Here is a 16,156-nt window from a genome sequence, read left to right on the forward strand (position 1 = left end):
ATAAAATCTGCATATAAAGGTATCTTTACATCCAAACTGTGTTATAATATAACATACAGCTATGAAACAAACTCTACGCGTTTCGTCTGAGGACGCCCAGACTTTCTCAAGAGATGAAAAATTAGAAGTGTTGCAAGCATGGTGCCTACCGGCTTTATAAAAGGGACCATTAATTGCATGATTAGTTACCAGCCAGTCAGAGTGTGGTGATACTGATTGGCAGGTGAGCTTGTTAAAGCTTTGCATTATTGTATGTTTGAAAAACATATAGGATTTGTTCAGTGTTACCACCTTGAATGCTATAGTAAACATTAAAATATGAACATAGATAAGAAAATAGACAATAAACTTTATGTTAAAAAACCTTGTTTGTTAAAAACTAGAAAGAATCTTAAAAACAATTTGTAGTTGTATACACTAAAATTAAAAATCTGATATTGTGTTTTTTTTTTTTTTTTTTTTTTTTTTTTTAAAAAAAAAAAAAAAAAAAAAAATGTTTTTTTAAAAATAAAGCTACATGAAAGCTTGCAGGTCTAATTCTAGGTTTAGACCTGATGGTTGCATGGTGTTAAGTTGGTAAATCCACCATGATTCTCTGCGTCTGAGTGTTAGAAGCCTGTTTGGAAATATATTGGGGGGTATCCAGTCTATGACTTGGATTTTAAGGGATGCAGGATTTGAATTATGATGTAATTTGAAATGTTCTGGCACACTGTGTGTCATGAGGCCATTTTTTATATTATTGACATGTTCTCCCAGCCTTGTACGAAGGAGCCAATCAAATACATTAAACAATGTCAGATTCATCACAACATACAGTCAGGGCTCCAGAGAAATACAAAACATCCTAAAGAAACACTGGGGTGTTTTAAAGGCAGATCCTATATTGGGCGATGTTTTACCAGATCACCCATTGGTAACTTTCAGAAAAAATATGGATTTTAAAAACATTTTAGCACCCACAAGATTGCGTAACTTCAATAAACCTGGTATAATTAAGGATAAAACACACTGGTTACAACAAAAACCCGGCACCTACAAATGTGGGGTATCAAGATGTGGCATGTGCCAATATGTAAATAGAGAGATTACCTTTACCAACTCAGGGGGTGACATTACATTCAAACAGAAATATAAGAGCAACTGCAGTACCACCTATGTAGTTTACTTGCTAAAATGCAGCTGCAATTTGATTTACATAGGAAGAACCAAAAGAAATATACGTACAAGGCTGGGAGAACATGTCAATAATATAAAAAATGGCCTCATGACACACAGTGTGCCAGAACATTTCAAATTACATCATAATTCAAATCCTGCATCCCTTAAAATCCAAGTCATAGACTGGATACCCCCCAATATATTTCCAAACAGGCTTCTAACACTCAGACGCAGAGAATCATGGTGGATTTACCAACTTAACACCATGCAACCATCAGGTCTAAACCTAGAATTAGACCTGCAAGCTTTCATGTAGCTTTATTTTTAAAAAAACATTTTTTTTTTTTTTTTTTTTTTTAAAAAAAAAAAAAAAAAAAAAAAACACAATATCAGATTTTTAATTTTAGTGTATACAACTACAAATTGTTTTTAAGATTCTTTCTAGTTTTTAACAAACAAGGTTTTTTAACATAAAGTTTATTGTCTATTTTCTTATCTATGTTCATATTTTAATGTTTACTATAGCATTCAAGGTGGTAACACTGAACAAATCCTATATGTTTTTCAAACATACAATAATGCAAAGCTTTAACAAGCTCACCTGCCAATCAGTATCACCACACTCTGACTGGCTGGTAACTAATCATGCAATTAATGGTCCCTTTTATAAAGCCGGTAGGCACCATGCTTGCAACACTTCTAATTTTTCATCTCTTGAGAAAGTCTGGGCGTCCTCAGACGAAACGCGTAGAGTTTGTTTCATAGCTGTATGTTATATTATAACACAGTTTGGATGTAAAGATACCTTTATATGCAGATTTTATTTGTGCCTCTTGTAAGTAGCCATTTGTATGTGTGCACTTACACTGAATTAAAGAATACTACACTTGAATTGGGCTGCGCCTGTCTTTGCTTTCTTTTCACAGACTACTACCTGCTGGAGGTGTTTGGAGAATACACCCCCCTTTGTCTCAGGCAGCGCTCATCACTACAGTGACACAGGAAGCAGACTTTCACTGACACCTGCAACACGCTATTACAGTGGATCTACTTCCTGCTCAACAGAGCAACCGGCTTTTTCACAGCTCACAGACTTAACCCAGGAACGTAAGCGCCCCTCTGCTTTTCAGTTTCTCTGTTTTTCTACCCTAGAGATGTAAGTAATGCGAGTACATTCCGTACCCTAGAGATGTAAGTAACGTGAGCACGTTCTGTACCCTACAGATGTAAGTAATGTGAGCACGTTCTGTACCCTACAGATGTAAGTAATGTGAGTACGTTCCTACCCTAGAGATGTAAGTAATGTGAGTACGTTCCGTACCCTAGAGATGTAAGTAATGTGAGTACGTTCTGTACCCTAGAGATGTAAGTAATATGAGTACGTTCCTACCCTAGAGATGTAAGTAATGTGAGTACGTTCTGTACCCTAGAGATGTAAGTAATATGAGTACGTTCCTACCCTAGAGATGTAAGTAATGTGAGCACGTTCCTACCCTAGAGATGTAAGTAATGTGAGTACGTTCCTACCCTAGAGATGTAAGTAATGTGAGTACGTTCTGTACCCTAGAGATGTAAGTAATGTGAGTACGTTCTGTACCCTAGAGATGTAAGTAATGTGAGTACGTTCCTACCCTAGAGATGTAAGTAATGTGAGTACGTTCCTACCCTAGAGATGTAAGTAATGTGAGTACGTTCCGTACCCTAGAGATGTAAGTAATGTGAGTACGTTCTGTACCCTAGAGATGTAAGTAATGTGAGTACGTTCCTACCCTAGAGATGTAAGTAATGTGAGTACGTTCTGTACCCTAGAGATGTAAGTAATGTGAGTACGTTCTGTACCCTAGAGATGTAAGTAATGTGAGTACGTTCTGTACCCTAGAGATGTAAGTAATGTGAGTACGTTCCTACCCTAGAGATGTAAGTAATGTGAGTATGTTCTGTACCCTAGAGATGTAAGTAATGTGAGTACGTTCCTACCCTAGAGATGTAAGTAATGTGAGTACGTTCTGTACCCTAGAGATGTAAGTAATGTGAGTACGTTCTGTACCCTAGAGATGTAAGTAATGTGAGTACGTTCTGTACCCTAGAGATGTAAGTAATGTGAGTACGTTCTGTACCCTAGAGATGTAAGTAATGTGAGTACGTTCTGTACCCTAGAGATGTAAGTAATGTGAGTACGTTCTGTACCCTAGAGATGTAAGTAATGTGAGTACGTTCTGTACCCTAGAGATGTAAGTAATGTGAGTACGTTCTGTACCCTAGAGATGTAAGTAATGTGAGTACGTTCTGTACCCTAGAGATGTAAGTAATGTGAGTATGTTCTGTACCCTAGAGATGTAAGTAATGTGAGTATGTTCTGTACCCTAGAGATGTAAGTAATGTGAGTACGTTCTGTACCCTAGAGATGTAAGTAATGTGAGTACGTTCTGTACCCTAGAGATGTAAGTAATGTGAGTACGTTCTGTACCCTAGAGATGTAAGTAATGTGAGTACGTTCCTACCCTAGAGATGTAAGTAATGTGAGCACGTTCTGTACCCTAGAGATGTAAGTAATGTGAGTACGTTCTGTACCCTAGAGATGTAAGTAATGTGAGTACGTTCCTACCCTAGAGATGTAAGTAATGTGAGTACGTTCCTACCCTAGAGATGTAAGTAATGTGAGTACGTTCTGTACCCTAGAGATGTAAGTAATGTGAGTACGTTCCTACCCTAGAGATGTAAGTAATGTGAGTACGTTCTGTACCCTAGAGATGTAAGTAATGTGAGCACGTTCTGTACCCTAGAGATGTAAGTAATGTGAGTACGTTCCTACCCTAGAGAAGTAAGTAATGTGAGTACGTTCTGTACCCTAGAGATGTAAGTAATGTGAGTACGTTCTGTACCCTACAGATGTAAGTAATGTGAGTACGTTCCTACCCTAGAGATGTAAGTAATGTGAGTACGTTCTGTACCCTAGAGATGTAAGTAATGTGAGTACGTTCTGTACCCTAGAGATGTAAGTAATGTGAGTACGTTCTGTACCCTAGAGATGTAAGTAATGTGAGTACGTTCTGTACCCTAGAGATGTAAGTAATGTGAGTACGTTCTGTACCCTAGAGATGTAAGTAATGTGAGTACGTTCTGTACCCTAGAGATGTAAGTAATGTGAGTACGTTCTGTACCCTAGAGATGTAAGTAATGTGAGTACGTTCTGTACCCTAGAGATGTAAGTAATGTGAGTACGTTCCTACCCTAGAGATGTAAGTAATGCGAGTACGTTCCTACCCTAGAGATGTAAGTAATGTGAGTACGTTCTGTACCCTAGAGATGTAAGTAATGTGAGTATGTTCCTACCCTAGAGATGTAAGTAATGTGAGTACGTTCCTACCCTAGAGATGTAAGTAATGCGAGTACGTTCCTACCCTACAGATGTAAGTAATGTGAGTACGTTCTGTACCCTAGAGATGTAAGTAATGTGAGCATGTTCCTACCCTAGAGATGTAAGTAATGTGAGTATGTTCCTACCCTAGAGATGTAAGTAATGTGAGCACGTTCTGTACCCTAGAGATGTAAGTAATGTGAGTATGTTCTGTACCCTAGAGATGTAAGTAATGTGAGTATGTTCTGTACCCTAGAGATGTAAGTAATGTGAGCACGTTCTGTACCCTACAGATGTAAGTAATGTGAGTACGTTCCGTACCCTAGAGATGTAAGTAATGTGAGTACGTTCCTACCCTAGAGATGTAAGTAATGTGAGCACGTTCCTACCCTAGAGATGTAAGTAATGTGAGTACGTTCTGTACCCTAGAGATGTAAGTAATGTGAGTACGTTCTGTACCCTAGAGATGTAAGTAATGTGAGTACGTTCTGTACCCTAGAGATGTAAGTAATGTGAGTACGTTCCTACCCTAGAGATGTAAGTAATGTGAGTACGTTCCGGACCCTAGAGATGTAAGTAATGTGAGTACGTTCCGGACCCTAGAGATGTAAGTAATGTGAGTACGTTCTGTACCCTAGAGATGTAAGTAATGTGAGTACGTTCTGTACCCTAGAGATGTAAGTAATGTGAGTACGTTCCCTACCCTAGAGATGTAAGTAATGTGAGTACGTTCCTACCCTAGAGATGTAAGTAATGTGAGTACGTTCTGTACCCTAGAGATGTAAGTAATGTGAGTACGTTCTGTACCCTAGAGATGTAAATAATGTGAGTACGTTCTGTACCCTAGAGATGTAAGTAATGTGAGTACGTTCCTACCCTAGAGATGTAAGTAATGTGAGTATGTTCTGTACCCTAGAGATGTAAGTAATGTGAGTACGTTCTGTACCCTAGAGATGTAAGTAATGTGAGTACGTTCTGTACCCTAGAGATGTAAGTAATGTGAGCACGTTCCTACCCTAGAGATGTAAGTAATGTGAGCACGTTCTGTACCCTAGAGATGTAAGTAATGTGAGTACGTTCTGTACCCTAGAGATGTAAGTAATGTGAGCACGTTCCTACCCTAGAGATGTAAGTAATGTGAGTACGTTCTGTACCCTAGAGATGTAAGTAATGTGAGTACGTTCTGTACCCTAGAGATGTAAGTAATGTGAGTACGTTCTGTACCCTAGAGATGTAAGTAATGTGAGTACGTTCTGTACCCTAGAGATGTAAGTAATGTGAGTACGTTCCTACCCTAGAGATGTAAGTAATGTGAGTACGTTCCTACCCTAGAGATGTAAGTAATGTGAGTACGTTCTGTACCCTAGAGATGTAAGTAATGTGAGTACGTTCCTACCCTAGAGATGTAAGTAATGTGAGTACGTTCCTACCCTAGAGATGTAAGTAATGTGAGCACGTTCTGTACCCTAGAGATGTAAGTAATGTGAGTACGTTCCTACCCTAGAGATGTAAGTAATGTGAGTACGTTCTGTACCCTAGAGATGTAAGTAATGTGAGTACGTTCCTACCCTAGAGATGTAAGTAATGTGAGTACGTTCCTACCCTAGAGATGTAAGTAATGTGAGTACGTTCTGTACCCTAGAGATGTAAGTAATGTGAGTACGTTCCTACCCTAGAGATGTAAGTAATGTGAGTACGTTCCTACCCTAGAGATGTAAGTAATGTGAGCACGTTCTGTACCCTACAGATGTAAGTAATGTGAGTACGTTCTGTACCCTAGAGATGTAAGTAATGTGAGTACGTTCTGTACCCTAGAGATGTAAGTAATGTGAGTACGTTCCTACCCTAGAGATGTAAGTAATGTGAGTACGTTCCTACCCTAGAGATGTAAGTAATGTGAGTAGTTCTGTACCCTAGAGATGTAAGTAATGTGAGTACGTTCTGTACCCTAGAGATGTAAGTAATGTGAGTACGTTCTGTACCCTAGCAGATGTAAGTAATGTGAGTACGTTCTGTACCCTAGAGATGTAAGTAATGTGAGTACGTTCTGTACCCTAGAGATGTAAGTAATGTGAGTACGTTCCTACCCTAGAGATGTAAGTAATGTGAGTATGTTCTGTACCCTAGAGAAGTAAGTAATGTGAGTACGTTCTGTACCCTAGAGATGTAAGTAATGTGAGTACGTTCTGTACCCTAGAGATGTAAGTAATGTGAGTACGTTCTGTACCCTAGAGATGTAAGTAATGTGAGTACGTTCTGTACCCTAGAGATGTAAGTAATGTGAGTACGTTCTGTACCCTAGAGATGTAAGTAATGTGAGTACGTTCTGTACCCTAGAGATGTAAGTAATGTGAGTACGTCCTACCCTAGAGATGTAAGTAATGTGAGTACGTTCCTACCCTAGAGATGTAAGTAATGTGAGTACGTTCTGTACCCTACAGATGTAAGTAATGTGAGTACGTTCTGTACCCTAGAGATGTAAGTAATGTGAGTACGTTCTGTACCCTAGAGATGTAAGTAATGTGAGTATGTTCCGTACCCTAGAGATGTAAGTAATGTGAGTACGTTCTGTACCCTAGAGATGTAAGTAATGTGAGCACGTTCTGTACCCTAGAGATGTAAGTAATGTGAGTACGTTCCTACCCTAGAGATGTAAGTAATGTGAGTACGTTCCTACCCTAGAGATGTAAGTAATGTGAGTACGTTCTGTACCCTAGAGATGTAAGTAATGTGAGTACGTTCCTACCCTAGAGATGTAAGTAATGTGAGTACGTTCTGTACCCTACAGATGTAAGTAATGTGAGTACGTTCTGTACCCTAGAGATGTAAGTAATGTGAGTACGTTCCTACCCTAGAGATGTAAGTAATGTGAGTACGTTCTGTACCCTAGAGATGTAAGTAATGTGAGTACGTTCTGTACCCTAGAGATGTAAGTAATGTGAGTACGTTCCTACCCTAGAGATGTAAGTAATGTGAGTACGTTCTGTACCCTAGAGATGTAAGTAATGTGAGTACGTTCTGTACCCTAGAGATGTAAGTAATGTGAGTACGTTCTGTACCCTAGAGATGTAAGTAATGTGAGTACGTTCTGTACCCTAGAGATGTAAGTAATGTGAGTACGTTCTGTACCCTAGAGATGTAAGTAATGTGAGTACGTTCTGTACCCTAGAGATGTAAGTAATGTGAGCACGTTCTGTACCCTAGAGATGTAAGTAATGTGAGCACGTTCTGTACCCTAGAGATGTAAGTAATGTGAGTACGTTCCTACCCTAGAGATGTAAGTAATGTGAGTACGTTCCTACCCTAGAGATGTAAGTAATGTGAGTACGTTCCTACCCTAGAGATGTAAGTAATGTGAGTACGTTCTGTACCCTAGAGATGTAAGTAATGTGAGTACGTTCTGTACCCTAGAGATGTAAGTAATGTGAGTACGTTCCTACCCTAGAGATGTAAGTAATGTGAGTACGTTCCTACCCTAGAGATGTAAGTAATGTGAGTACGTTCTGTACCCTAGAGATGTAAGTAATGTGAGTACGTTCCTACCCTAGAGATGTAAGTAATGTGAGTACGTTCCTACCCTAGAGATGTAAGTAATGTGAGCACGTTCTGTACCCTAGAGATGTAAGTAATGTGAGTACGTTCCTTACCCTAGAGATGTAAGTAATGTGAGTACGTTCTGTACCCTAGAGATGTAAGTAATGTGAGCACGTTCTGTACCCTAGAGATGTAAGTAATGTGAGTACGTTCTGTACCCTACAGATGTAAGTAATGTGAGTACGTTCTGTACCCTAGAGATGTAAGTAATGTGAGTACGTTCCTACCCTAGAGATGTAAGTAATGTGAGTACGTTCTGTACCCTAGAGATGTAAGTAATGTGAGCACGTTCCTACCCTAGAGATGTAAGTAATGTGAGTACGTTCTGTACCCTAGAGATGTAAGTAATGTGAGTACGTTCTGTACCCTAGAGATGTAAGTAATGTGAGTACGTTCCTACCCTAGAGATGTAAGTAATGTGAGTACGTTCTGTACCCTAGAGATGTAAGTAATGTGAGTACGTTCTGTACCCTAGAGATGTAAGTAATGTGAGTACGTTCCTACCCTAGAGATGTAAGTAATGTGAGTACGTTCTGTACCCTAGAGATGTAAGTAATGTGAGTACGTTCCTACCCTAGAGATGTAAGTAATGTGAGTACGTTCTGTACCCTAGAGATGTAAGTAATGTGAGCACGTTCTGTACCCTAGAGATGTAAGTAATGTGAGTACGTTCTGTACCCTAGAGATGTAAGTAATGTGAGCACGTTCTGTACCCTAGAGATGTAAGTAATGTGAGTACGTTCCTACCCTAGAGATGTAAGTAATGTGAGTACGTTCCTACCCTAGAGATGTAAGTAATGTGAGCACGTTCTGTACCCTAGAGATGTAAGTAATGTGAGTACGTTCTGTACCCTAGAGATGTAAGTAATGTGAGTATGTTCCTACCCTAGAGATGTAAGTAATGTGAGTACGTTCTGTACCCTAGAGATGTAAGTAATGTGAGTACGTTCTGTACCCTAGAGATGTAAGTAATGTGAGTACGTTCTGTACCCTAGAGATGTAAGTAATGTGAGTACGTTCCTACCCTAGAGATGTAAGTAATGTGAGTACGTTCTGTACCCTAGAGATGTAAGTAATGTGAGTACGTTCTGTACCCTAGAGATGTAAGTAATGTGAGTACGTTCCTACCCTAGAGATGTAAGTAATGTGAGTACGTTCTGTACCCTAGAGATGTAAGTAATGTGAGTACGTTCCTACCCTAGAGATGTAAGTAATGTGAGTACGTTCCTACCCTAGAGATGTAAGTAATGTGAGTACGTTCCTACCCTAGAGATGTAAGTAATGTGAGCACGTTCTGTACCCTAGAGATGTAAGTAATGTGAGTACGTTCCGTACCCTAGAGATGTAAGTAATGTGAGTACGTTCCTACCCTAGAGATGTAAGTAATGTGAGTACGTTCCTACCCTAGAGATGTAAGTAATGCGAGTACGTTCCTACCCTAGAGATGTAAGTAATGTGAGTACGTTCCTACCCTAGAGATGTAAGTAATGTGAGTATGTTCTGTACCCTAGAGATGTAAGTAATGTGAGTACGTTCCGTACCCTAGAGATGTAAGTAATGTGAGTACGTTCTGTACCCTAGAGATGTAAGTAATGTGAGTACGTTCTGTACCCTAGAGATGTAAGTAATGTGAGTACGTTCTGTACCCTAGAGATGTAAGTAATGTGAGTACGTTCCGACCCTAGAGATGTAAGTAATGTGAGTACGTTCTGTACCCTAGAGATGTAAGTAATGTGAGTACGTTCTGTACCCTAGAGATGTAAGTAATGTGAGTACGTTCTGTACCCTAGAGATGTAAGTAATGTGAGTACGTTCCTACCCTAGAGATGTAAGTAATGTGAGTACGTTCCTACCCTAGAGATGTAAGTAATGTGAGTATGTTCTGTACCCTAGAGATGTAAGTAATGTGAGTACGTTCTGTACCCTAGAGATGTAAGTAATGTGAGTACGTTCCTACCCTAGAGATGTAAGTAATGTGAGTACGTTCTGTACCCTAGAGATGTAAGTAATGTGAGTACGTTCTGTACCCTAGAGATGTAAGTAATGTGAGTACGTTCCGTACCCTAGAGATGTAAGTAATGTGAGTACGTTCTGTACCCTAGAGATGTAAGTAATGTGAGTACGTTCCGTACCCTAGAGATGTAAGTAATGTGAGTATGTTCCATACCCTAGAGATGTAAGTAATGTGAGTACGTTCTGTACCCTAGAGATGTAAGTAATGTGAGTACGTTCTGTACCCTAGAGATGTAAGTAATGTGAGTACGTTCTGTACCCTAGAGATGTAAGTAATGTGAGTACGTTCCTACCCTAGAGATGTAAGTAATGTGAGTACGTTCCTACCCTAGAGATGTAAGTAATGTGAGTACGTTCCTACCCTAGAGATGTAAGTAATGTGAGTACGTTCCTACCCTAGAGATGTAAGTAATGTGAGTACGTTCCTACCCTAGAGATGTAAGTAATGTGAGTACGTTCTGTACCCTAGAGATGTAAGTAATGTGAGTACGTTCTGTACCCTAGAGATGTAAGTAATGTGAGTACGTTCCTACCCTAGAGATGTAAGTAATGTGAGTACGTTCCGACCCTAGAGATGTAAGTAATGTGAGTACGTTCCTACCCTAGAGATGTAAGTAATGTGAGTATGTTCCTACCCTAGAGATGTAAGTAATGTGAGTACGTTCCTACCCTAGAGATGTAAGTAATGTGAGTACGTTCCTACCCTAGAGATGTAAGTAATGTGAGTATGTTCCTACCCTAGAGATGTAAGTAATGTGAGTACGTTCCATACCCTAGAGATGTAAGTAATGTGAGTACGTTCCGACCCTAGAGATGTAAGTAATGTGAGTACGTTCTGTACCCTAGAGATGTAAGTAATGTGAGTACGTTCTGTACCCTAGAGATGTAAGTAATGTGAGTACGTTCTGTACCCTAGAGATGTAAGTAATGTGAGTACGTTCTGTACCCTAGAGATGTAAGTAATGTGAGTACGTTCTGTACCCTAGAGATGTAAGTAATGTGAGTACGTTCCATACCCTAGAGATGTAAGTAATGTGAGTACGTTCCTACCCTAGAGATGTAAGTTATGTGAGTACGTTCCTACCCTAGGGACATAAGTAAGGTGAGGGCATTCCCTACACTGGAGCTGTGAACAGGGCAACCCGTTATCAGCCTATGTTGGGATGTACCAGACTGACCTGTATGAAAGGTGTAGAGGACATTGCAGGCCCCCTCTGTGTCATTACGACCTCCCCATATATAGATGACATCATCGATTAGAACAGCTGTGTGACCATATCGCATGTATGGAACTTTGGATGGTGCACAACAAGCAGGGGGCAGCTTCCTCCACCGCAGCGATACTGGAAGAGAAGGGCAAAGAGTGGGTAGAAAAATAAGACGGGCATTAGTTGCCTCTTCATAAGCGGCTCAGCAATATTCGCCCCCAGCGACATACCTGCATTGAACACGTGTACATCGATCTGCCGCAGGGTCTCGTAATCTTCTCCAGAGCAGTATCCCCCGAAAGAGAACACTCGATGTCCCACAGCAACAGCTGCATGGTTCACCCTGCGAGGACCCCCTTCCAAGTGCACTGTCCAGCGCGGCATCCCACAACATGCCGGGGCAAGGGAAGTAGCAATGCTAGAACGCTAGAATAGGAAAGTGCAAAAAAGCTCACAACCTTAAAATCTACAGTGATATAAACACAGAGGGACGCAATCAGGAAAGGCAAAGTGATAATGTATAAGAAATGCCCTCACAATTCAGGCGCACCTATCTGAAGGTGCATGGCAGGCAGGATCATCGTAGTCGCCCAGTAGACTGAAACGTCACTCCGATGTCCGTAAAAGAAAAGCAACACAAAGTCTGCAAATCTTCACTGTTATTTCAATTAAATATTATTTAGAGCTCTAAATGTTTGTCTGAGAAAAGTCCGGAAGTTTATGTTATTCAACTTATAACAGGTGCTTTTCTTATAGATGATTGCTTTGCCTTTCCTGATTGGACAGTACTAGGCCATGTGACGCCCCTGTGTTTATAATCTGGATTGGATGAGACTCTTAAGCGCTTGTGCTTAATTACCCAGTAAGGAAAGATAGTCTTACTATGTAGTTGTATTCAATGAGATCTATTTATTTTTAGAATTATAAATACAAACAATAAAATTTAAAACAATAGAAATTGATTCTTAAAACAAATCTAACTGGTTGGCCAACCATACAGTGTGAATAAAATGATACAATATGTTTTCCAATCCCTGTTACTTAGTGTATTATACAAACATATCTGTATATTTGAATTTTGGTTTAATTGCAGATATTTTTTATGGGTTTGATATAGTGAACTTGTGAAGAAGTATGGTATCCACAAAGAATATTCGCAATATTAATTCTTAATTACCATATTTACCATATTCGTTTGTTTAAAGCTGAAAATACATAATTAAAATAGCGTCAATGGTATCAACAATATAATTAAAATAGCGTCAATGGTATCAACATTAGTAACAAATAATAAAAGTGAAACAAAAATAAAGTGATACAGTAAAAATCGTATAATAAGCTATGAAAGATAAAGTCTTTCTGCCGTGATCGTTAGAGTAATTGTTGCTTTTTGTTAAAAGCGCTGTTGTTAAGTCCTCCGTGGGGATAGTATGTGTGGGCGTGTTGCAACACGTTTTTGTCTAATTGCTATATATATTGCGATTATAAGTCACTGTTAAGTAGTTTTGGTTATCTGCCCTTCACATTAACTTCCTTAGTTGGTGTAGGTATAATAAATCTTACCCGTTGTTTCTTTTCGGATACTTTGTTTCTGGTCTAGTTTCTTTTTGTACCCAATTCAATCTTTACTGTGATGAATGTGGATCGGAAGCCGGGATAGCCGCTGCCGGTGTTGTAGTGGTTTCAGTATGTCGCGTTGGTTTGTCTCCGCGATTACACACACTTGAAGGAGTAGATGCTGGGGTAATGTGGTAGTGCGCTTTAACCGTTAATCCTTTTGTCAGATGGCTGGGCTTTTTGCCCGGTTCAGGTTTTCAAAACCTCTTGAATTGTTGCGAATGTGTTTAGATCCGTACTCTATTTGTTTCAGAGTATCCGATCTGCAGGTGTCCACAGGTTTCTTTAGGCCCAATTATTAGGTAAGGTATTTCAGTTGTTCTTGGTGGTCCTTTAAAAGGAGGACTAGGTGCTTTGAAGGTTGTTCTTGAACGCTTCAGAATATCTTTCAAGCGTATTTGTTGGTCCGTGGTTTGATGTAGTCTTGGCGGTCCACTTCGAAAGTGGACTATGAAAATGTTCAGTGTAGCAAGGAGTAGGCAACGCGTTTCAGCTGATTAATACAGCCTTTATCAAGCATATCCTTGCAGTTGTAAACAGTGGGTTTTTATATTCTGTGGTTTGATTCTATTGGATCCCCTAGGTAGTTGTATCTTTACAATCTGGTGATCCTATTGGTTGTTGTGATTGGTCATTCCTTAGCATGTGACCTATTAATGGTTCAGTTTATCACGGTGATGGGGGAATTTTCAGTTATTTGTATCAGATGACCAAGTAAATGCATAAAACGTTATGAAAACTTGTTCCAGTAGTAAACACAAATAAAAACATAAATAACTTTTTGTACATCAGAGAATCTGTCCTTACAGGGTTTGTGAGTCAGTAGAAGGTTTTTGGTATATGCCAATTTGCATATTTATTATGTTCTTTTTAGTCCTTTAGTGCAAGAATTCATATTTTATTGTTGGTTCAATTCTAGGATTGGTAAATTAGAGGTTTAGTCATTTGTTTTGATGATGCAATTTAATATAACAGTGGAATGGGAAATTTCAATTTTGCGTGTTCTTGTTTGATCTTTAGTAATCGTTTGTTAAAAAGCAGGTTTTTTATTAATAATCGTTATTTCCATTATTATTGCTTTGGTGCAAGTATATGAAACATGCATTATTATTGGTTATGGAATTTTTATTCCTATTTTTGTAATTTATTTATTTTTAGTGTTCGTTCTTTTATCATCTTTTGTTGAAGAGCAGGTTAATCTTTTGGTATTCATAATTTCAATTGTATTGGTTTGGGAACTGGCAGGTCTTTATTTCTTTCTAGTTCCGATTTTTCTATTGATAATATGTGTTCCCTTATCATCCTTTCCGTTTCACCTATATATTGTTTGTCACATTTTGTGCATGTTATAAGATATATTATGTTTGTGTCTGTACATCTTATAGTCTCTTTTATTTTATATTCCTTGTTTGTGATGCTGGATTTGAATGATTTAGCTTTTTTTGCATGTCTGCATGCTTTGCAGAAACCGCAGGGATAAAATCCCTGTAATGTTTCACCTTGAACTCCTTTTTGGATTTTCGGTTTGTTATGTTTTATGGTTGGAGCTAGTGAACTTTTTAGATTTTTGGCCTTTTTGTAAATGAATTTTGGGTTTTGTGGTAATTTTTCTCCTAAGTGTGGATCTTGTTGTAGTATTTTCCAGTGTGATTTGATAATTTTTTCTATTTCACCTCTATCCTCACTGTACTCTGTGATGAAAGGGATGAACCATTCTTTAGATTCTTCTATAGTGTTAGTTTTATCTTTGGGTTTATATTTGAGTATGTCCTTTCTGTTGGTTTTTTGTACTTGAAGTCTTTCCACTTCTATTTCTTCCTCGGTGTATCCTCTTTCTATGAATTTCTCTTTAAGTCTCTTTGATTGGATTTCAAAATCTGTGTCTTTTTTACAGTTTCTTTTGAGTCTAAGGAACTGACCCTTTGGTATATTTTGTTTCCACCGCTTGAGGTGACCACTTGTTTCGTGTATGAAGTTGTTTGCATCGACCTCTTTGAAATAGGTTTTTGTGAGAAGCTCGTTATTTTCTATGCTAATTTCTAGGTCTAGATAATGTATTTTCTCTGTACTGTAGTCTGCAGTGAATTTTAGATTAAGTTGATTGTTGTTCATATGTTCTAAGCAGGTATTTAAATCTTGTGTTGTGCCTTTCCAGACAAAGAAGAGATCATCAATAAATCTTTTATACATGATGAAATTATTTTTGAAGGGGCTCTCTTGTAGGAATTGTGTTTCCCATAATCCCATGAACAGATTTGCGTAACTAGGGGCAAATTTAGTGCCCATAGCTGTTTCGCAAATCTGTTCATAGTATGTGTTTTCGTACATAAAAAAGTTATGGGTTAGAATAAATTCTATACAATCTATTATGAATTCTTGTTGTTCTTTTAACAAAGTTGGGTCATTTCTTAAATATTTATTGATGGCATGGAGGCCATCTTCGTGTCTAATGGAGGTATACAGTGCCTGAACATCGCATGTCACTAGTATATATTCATCAGTCCATTTGAAATTATCTAACATTATTAATAGGTTTGTTGAGTCTCTTAAATATGAGTCTAAGTTTATGACGTATTTTTGAAGATATTTGTCGATATAGGCTGATAAATTTGACGTTAGTGAGTCAATCCCTGAAATAATTGGTCTGCCTGGTGGGTTAGTAAGTGATTTGTGGATTTTTGGAAGGACGTATATGACTGGAATAATAGGGTGGTTAGGGAGAAGGTAGTTGTGTTCTTTCTCATTAAGAATACCTATATTAGATGCTTTATCCAGAAGGTGTTTTAGAAATACTTTGTAAATGATGGTTGGATTACACCGTAATTTTTTGTAGGTGTTCACATCTTGTATAAGTGAATGTACCATTTGTTTGTATTTGTTTGTATCTAAGATGACTATCCCTCCTCCCTTATCCGCTGGCTTTATTGTGATTTTGTTGTTTTCTTCTAAAATAATACACCTAAAATAATCTCTATAATAAACCTTGCAGCAGTGATGGAAAATAACAGCACAATGTTACACACAACAGAAATACCTGAAAACCCTATATCTCTTAGAAAAGAAAATGATAAAACAGACAGAACCGATATCTTTGAACTCAGACCAACTATATATGACAATATACACAACATCTTTGACAAAACAAATCATACAATACCAACTATAGTCAATAACAGCGATAAAGAAAAAATTAGAGAATTTATGA

The 16,156-nt window shown here is 38.4% G+C and overlaps 1 protein-coding gene across 1 annotated transcript in view; it reads right to left on the reverse strand.

The window, feature by feature from the left end:
- KLHDC3 (kelch domain containing 3) overlaps nucleotides 1–11,756 on the reverse strand; it is a 97,710-nt gene extending 85,954 nt beyond the window's left edge. Inside the window, exons 1-2 of the mRNA XM_053712786.1 lie at nucleotides 11,565–11,756; nucleotides 11,305–11,469 (exon numbers count right to left, since the gene is read on the reverse strand). Of these exons, the coding sequence (XP_053568761.1) occupies nucleotides 11,305–11,469; nucleotides 11,565–11,718 (319 nt within the window). The 5' untranslated portion in view covers nucleotides 11,719–11,756. The remainder of the gene's footprint in view (nucleotides 1–11,304; nucleotides 11,470–11,564) is intronic.
- Between the last annotated feature and the right edge of the window lie 4,400 nt (nucleotides 11,757–16,156).

Source organism: Bombina bombina, chromosome 4 (assembly GCF_027579735.1).
Source record: "Bombina bombina isolate aBomBom1 chromosome 4, aBomBom1.pri, whole genome shotgun sequence".
NCBI lineage: Eukaryota > Metazoa > Chordata > Amphibia > Anura > Bombinatoridae > Bombina > Bombina bombina.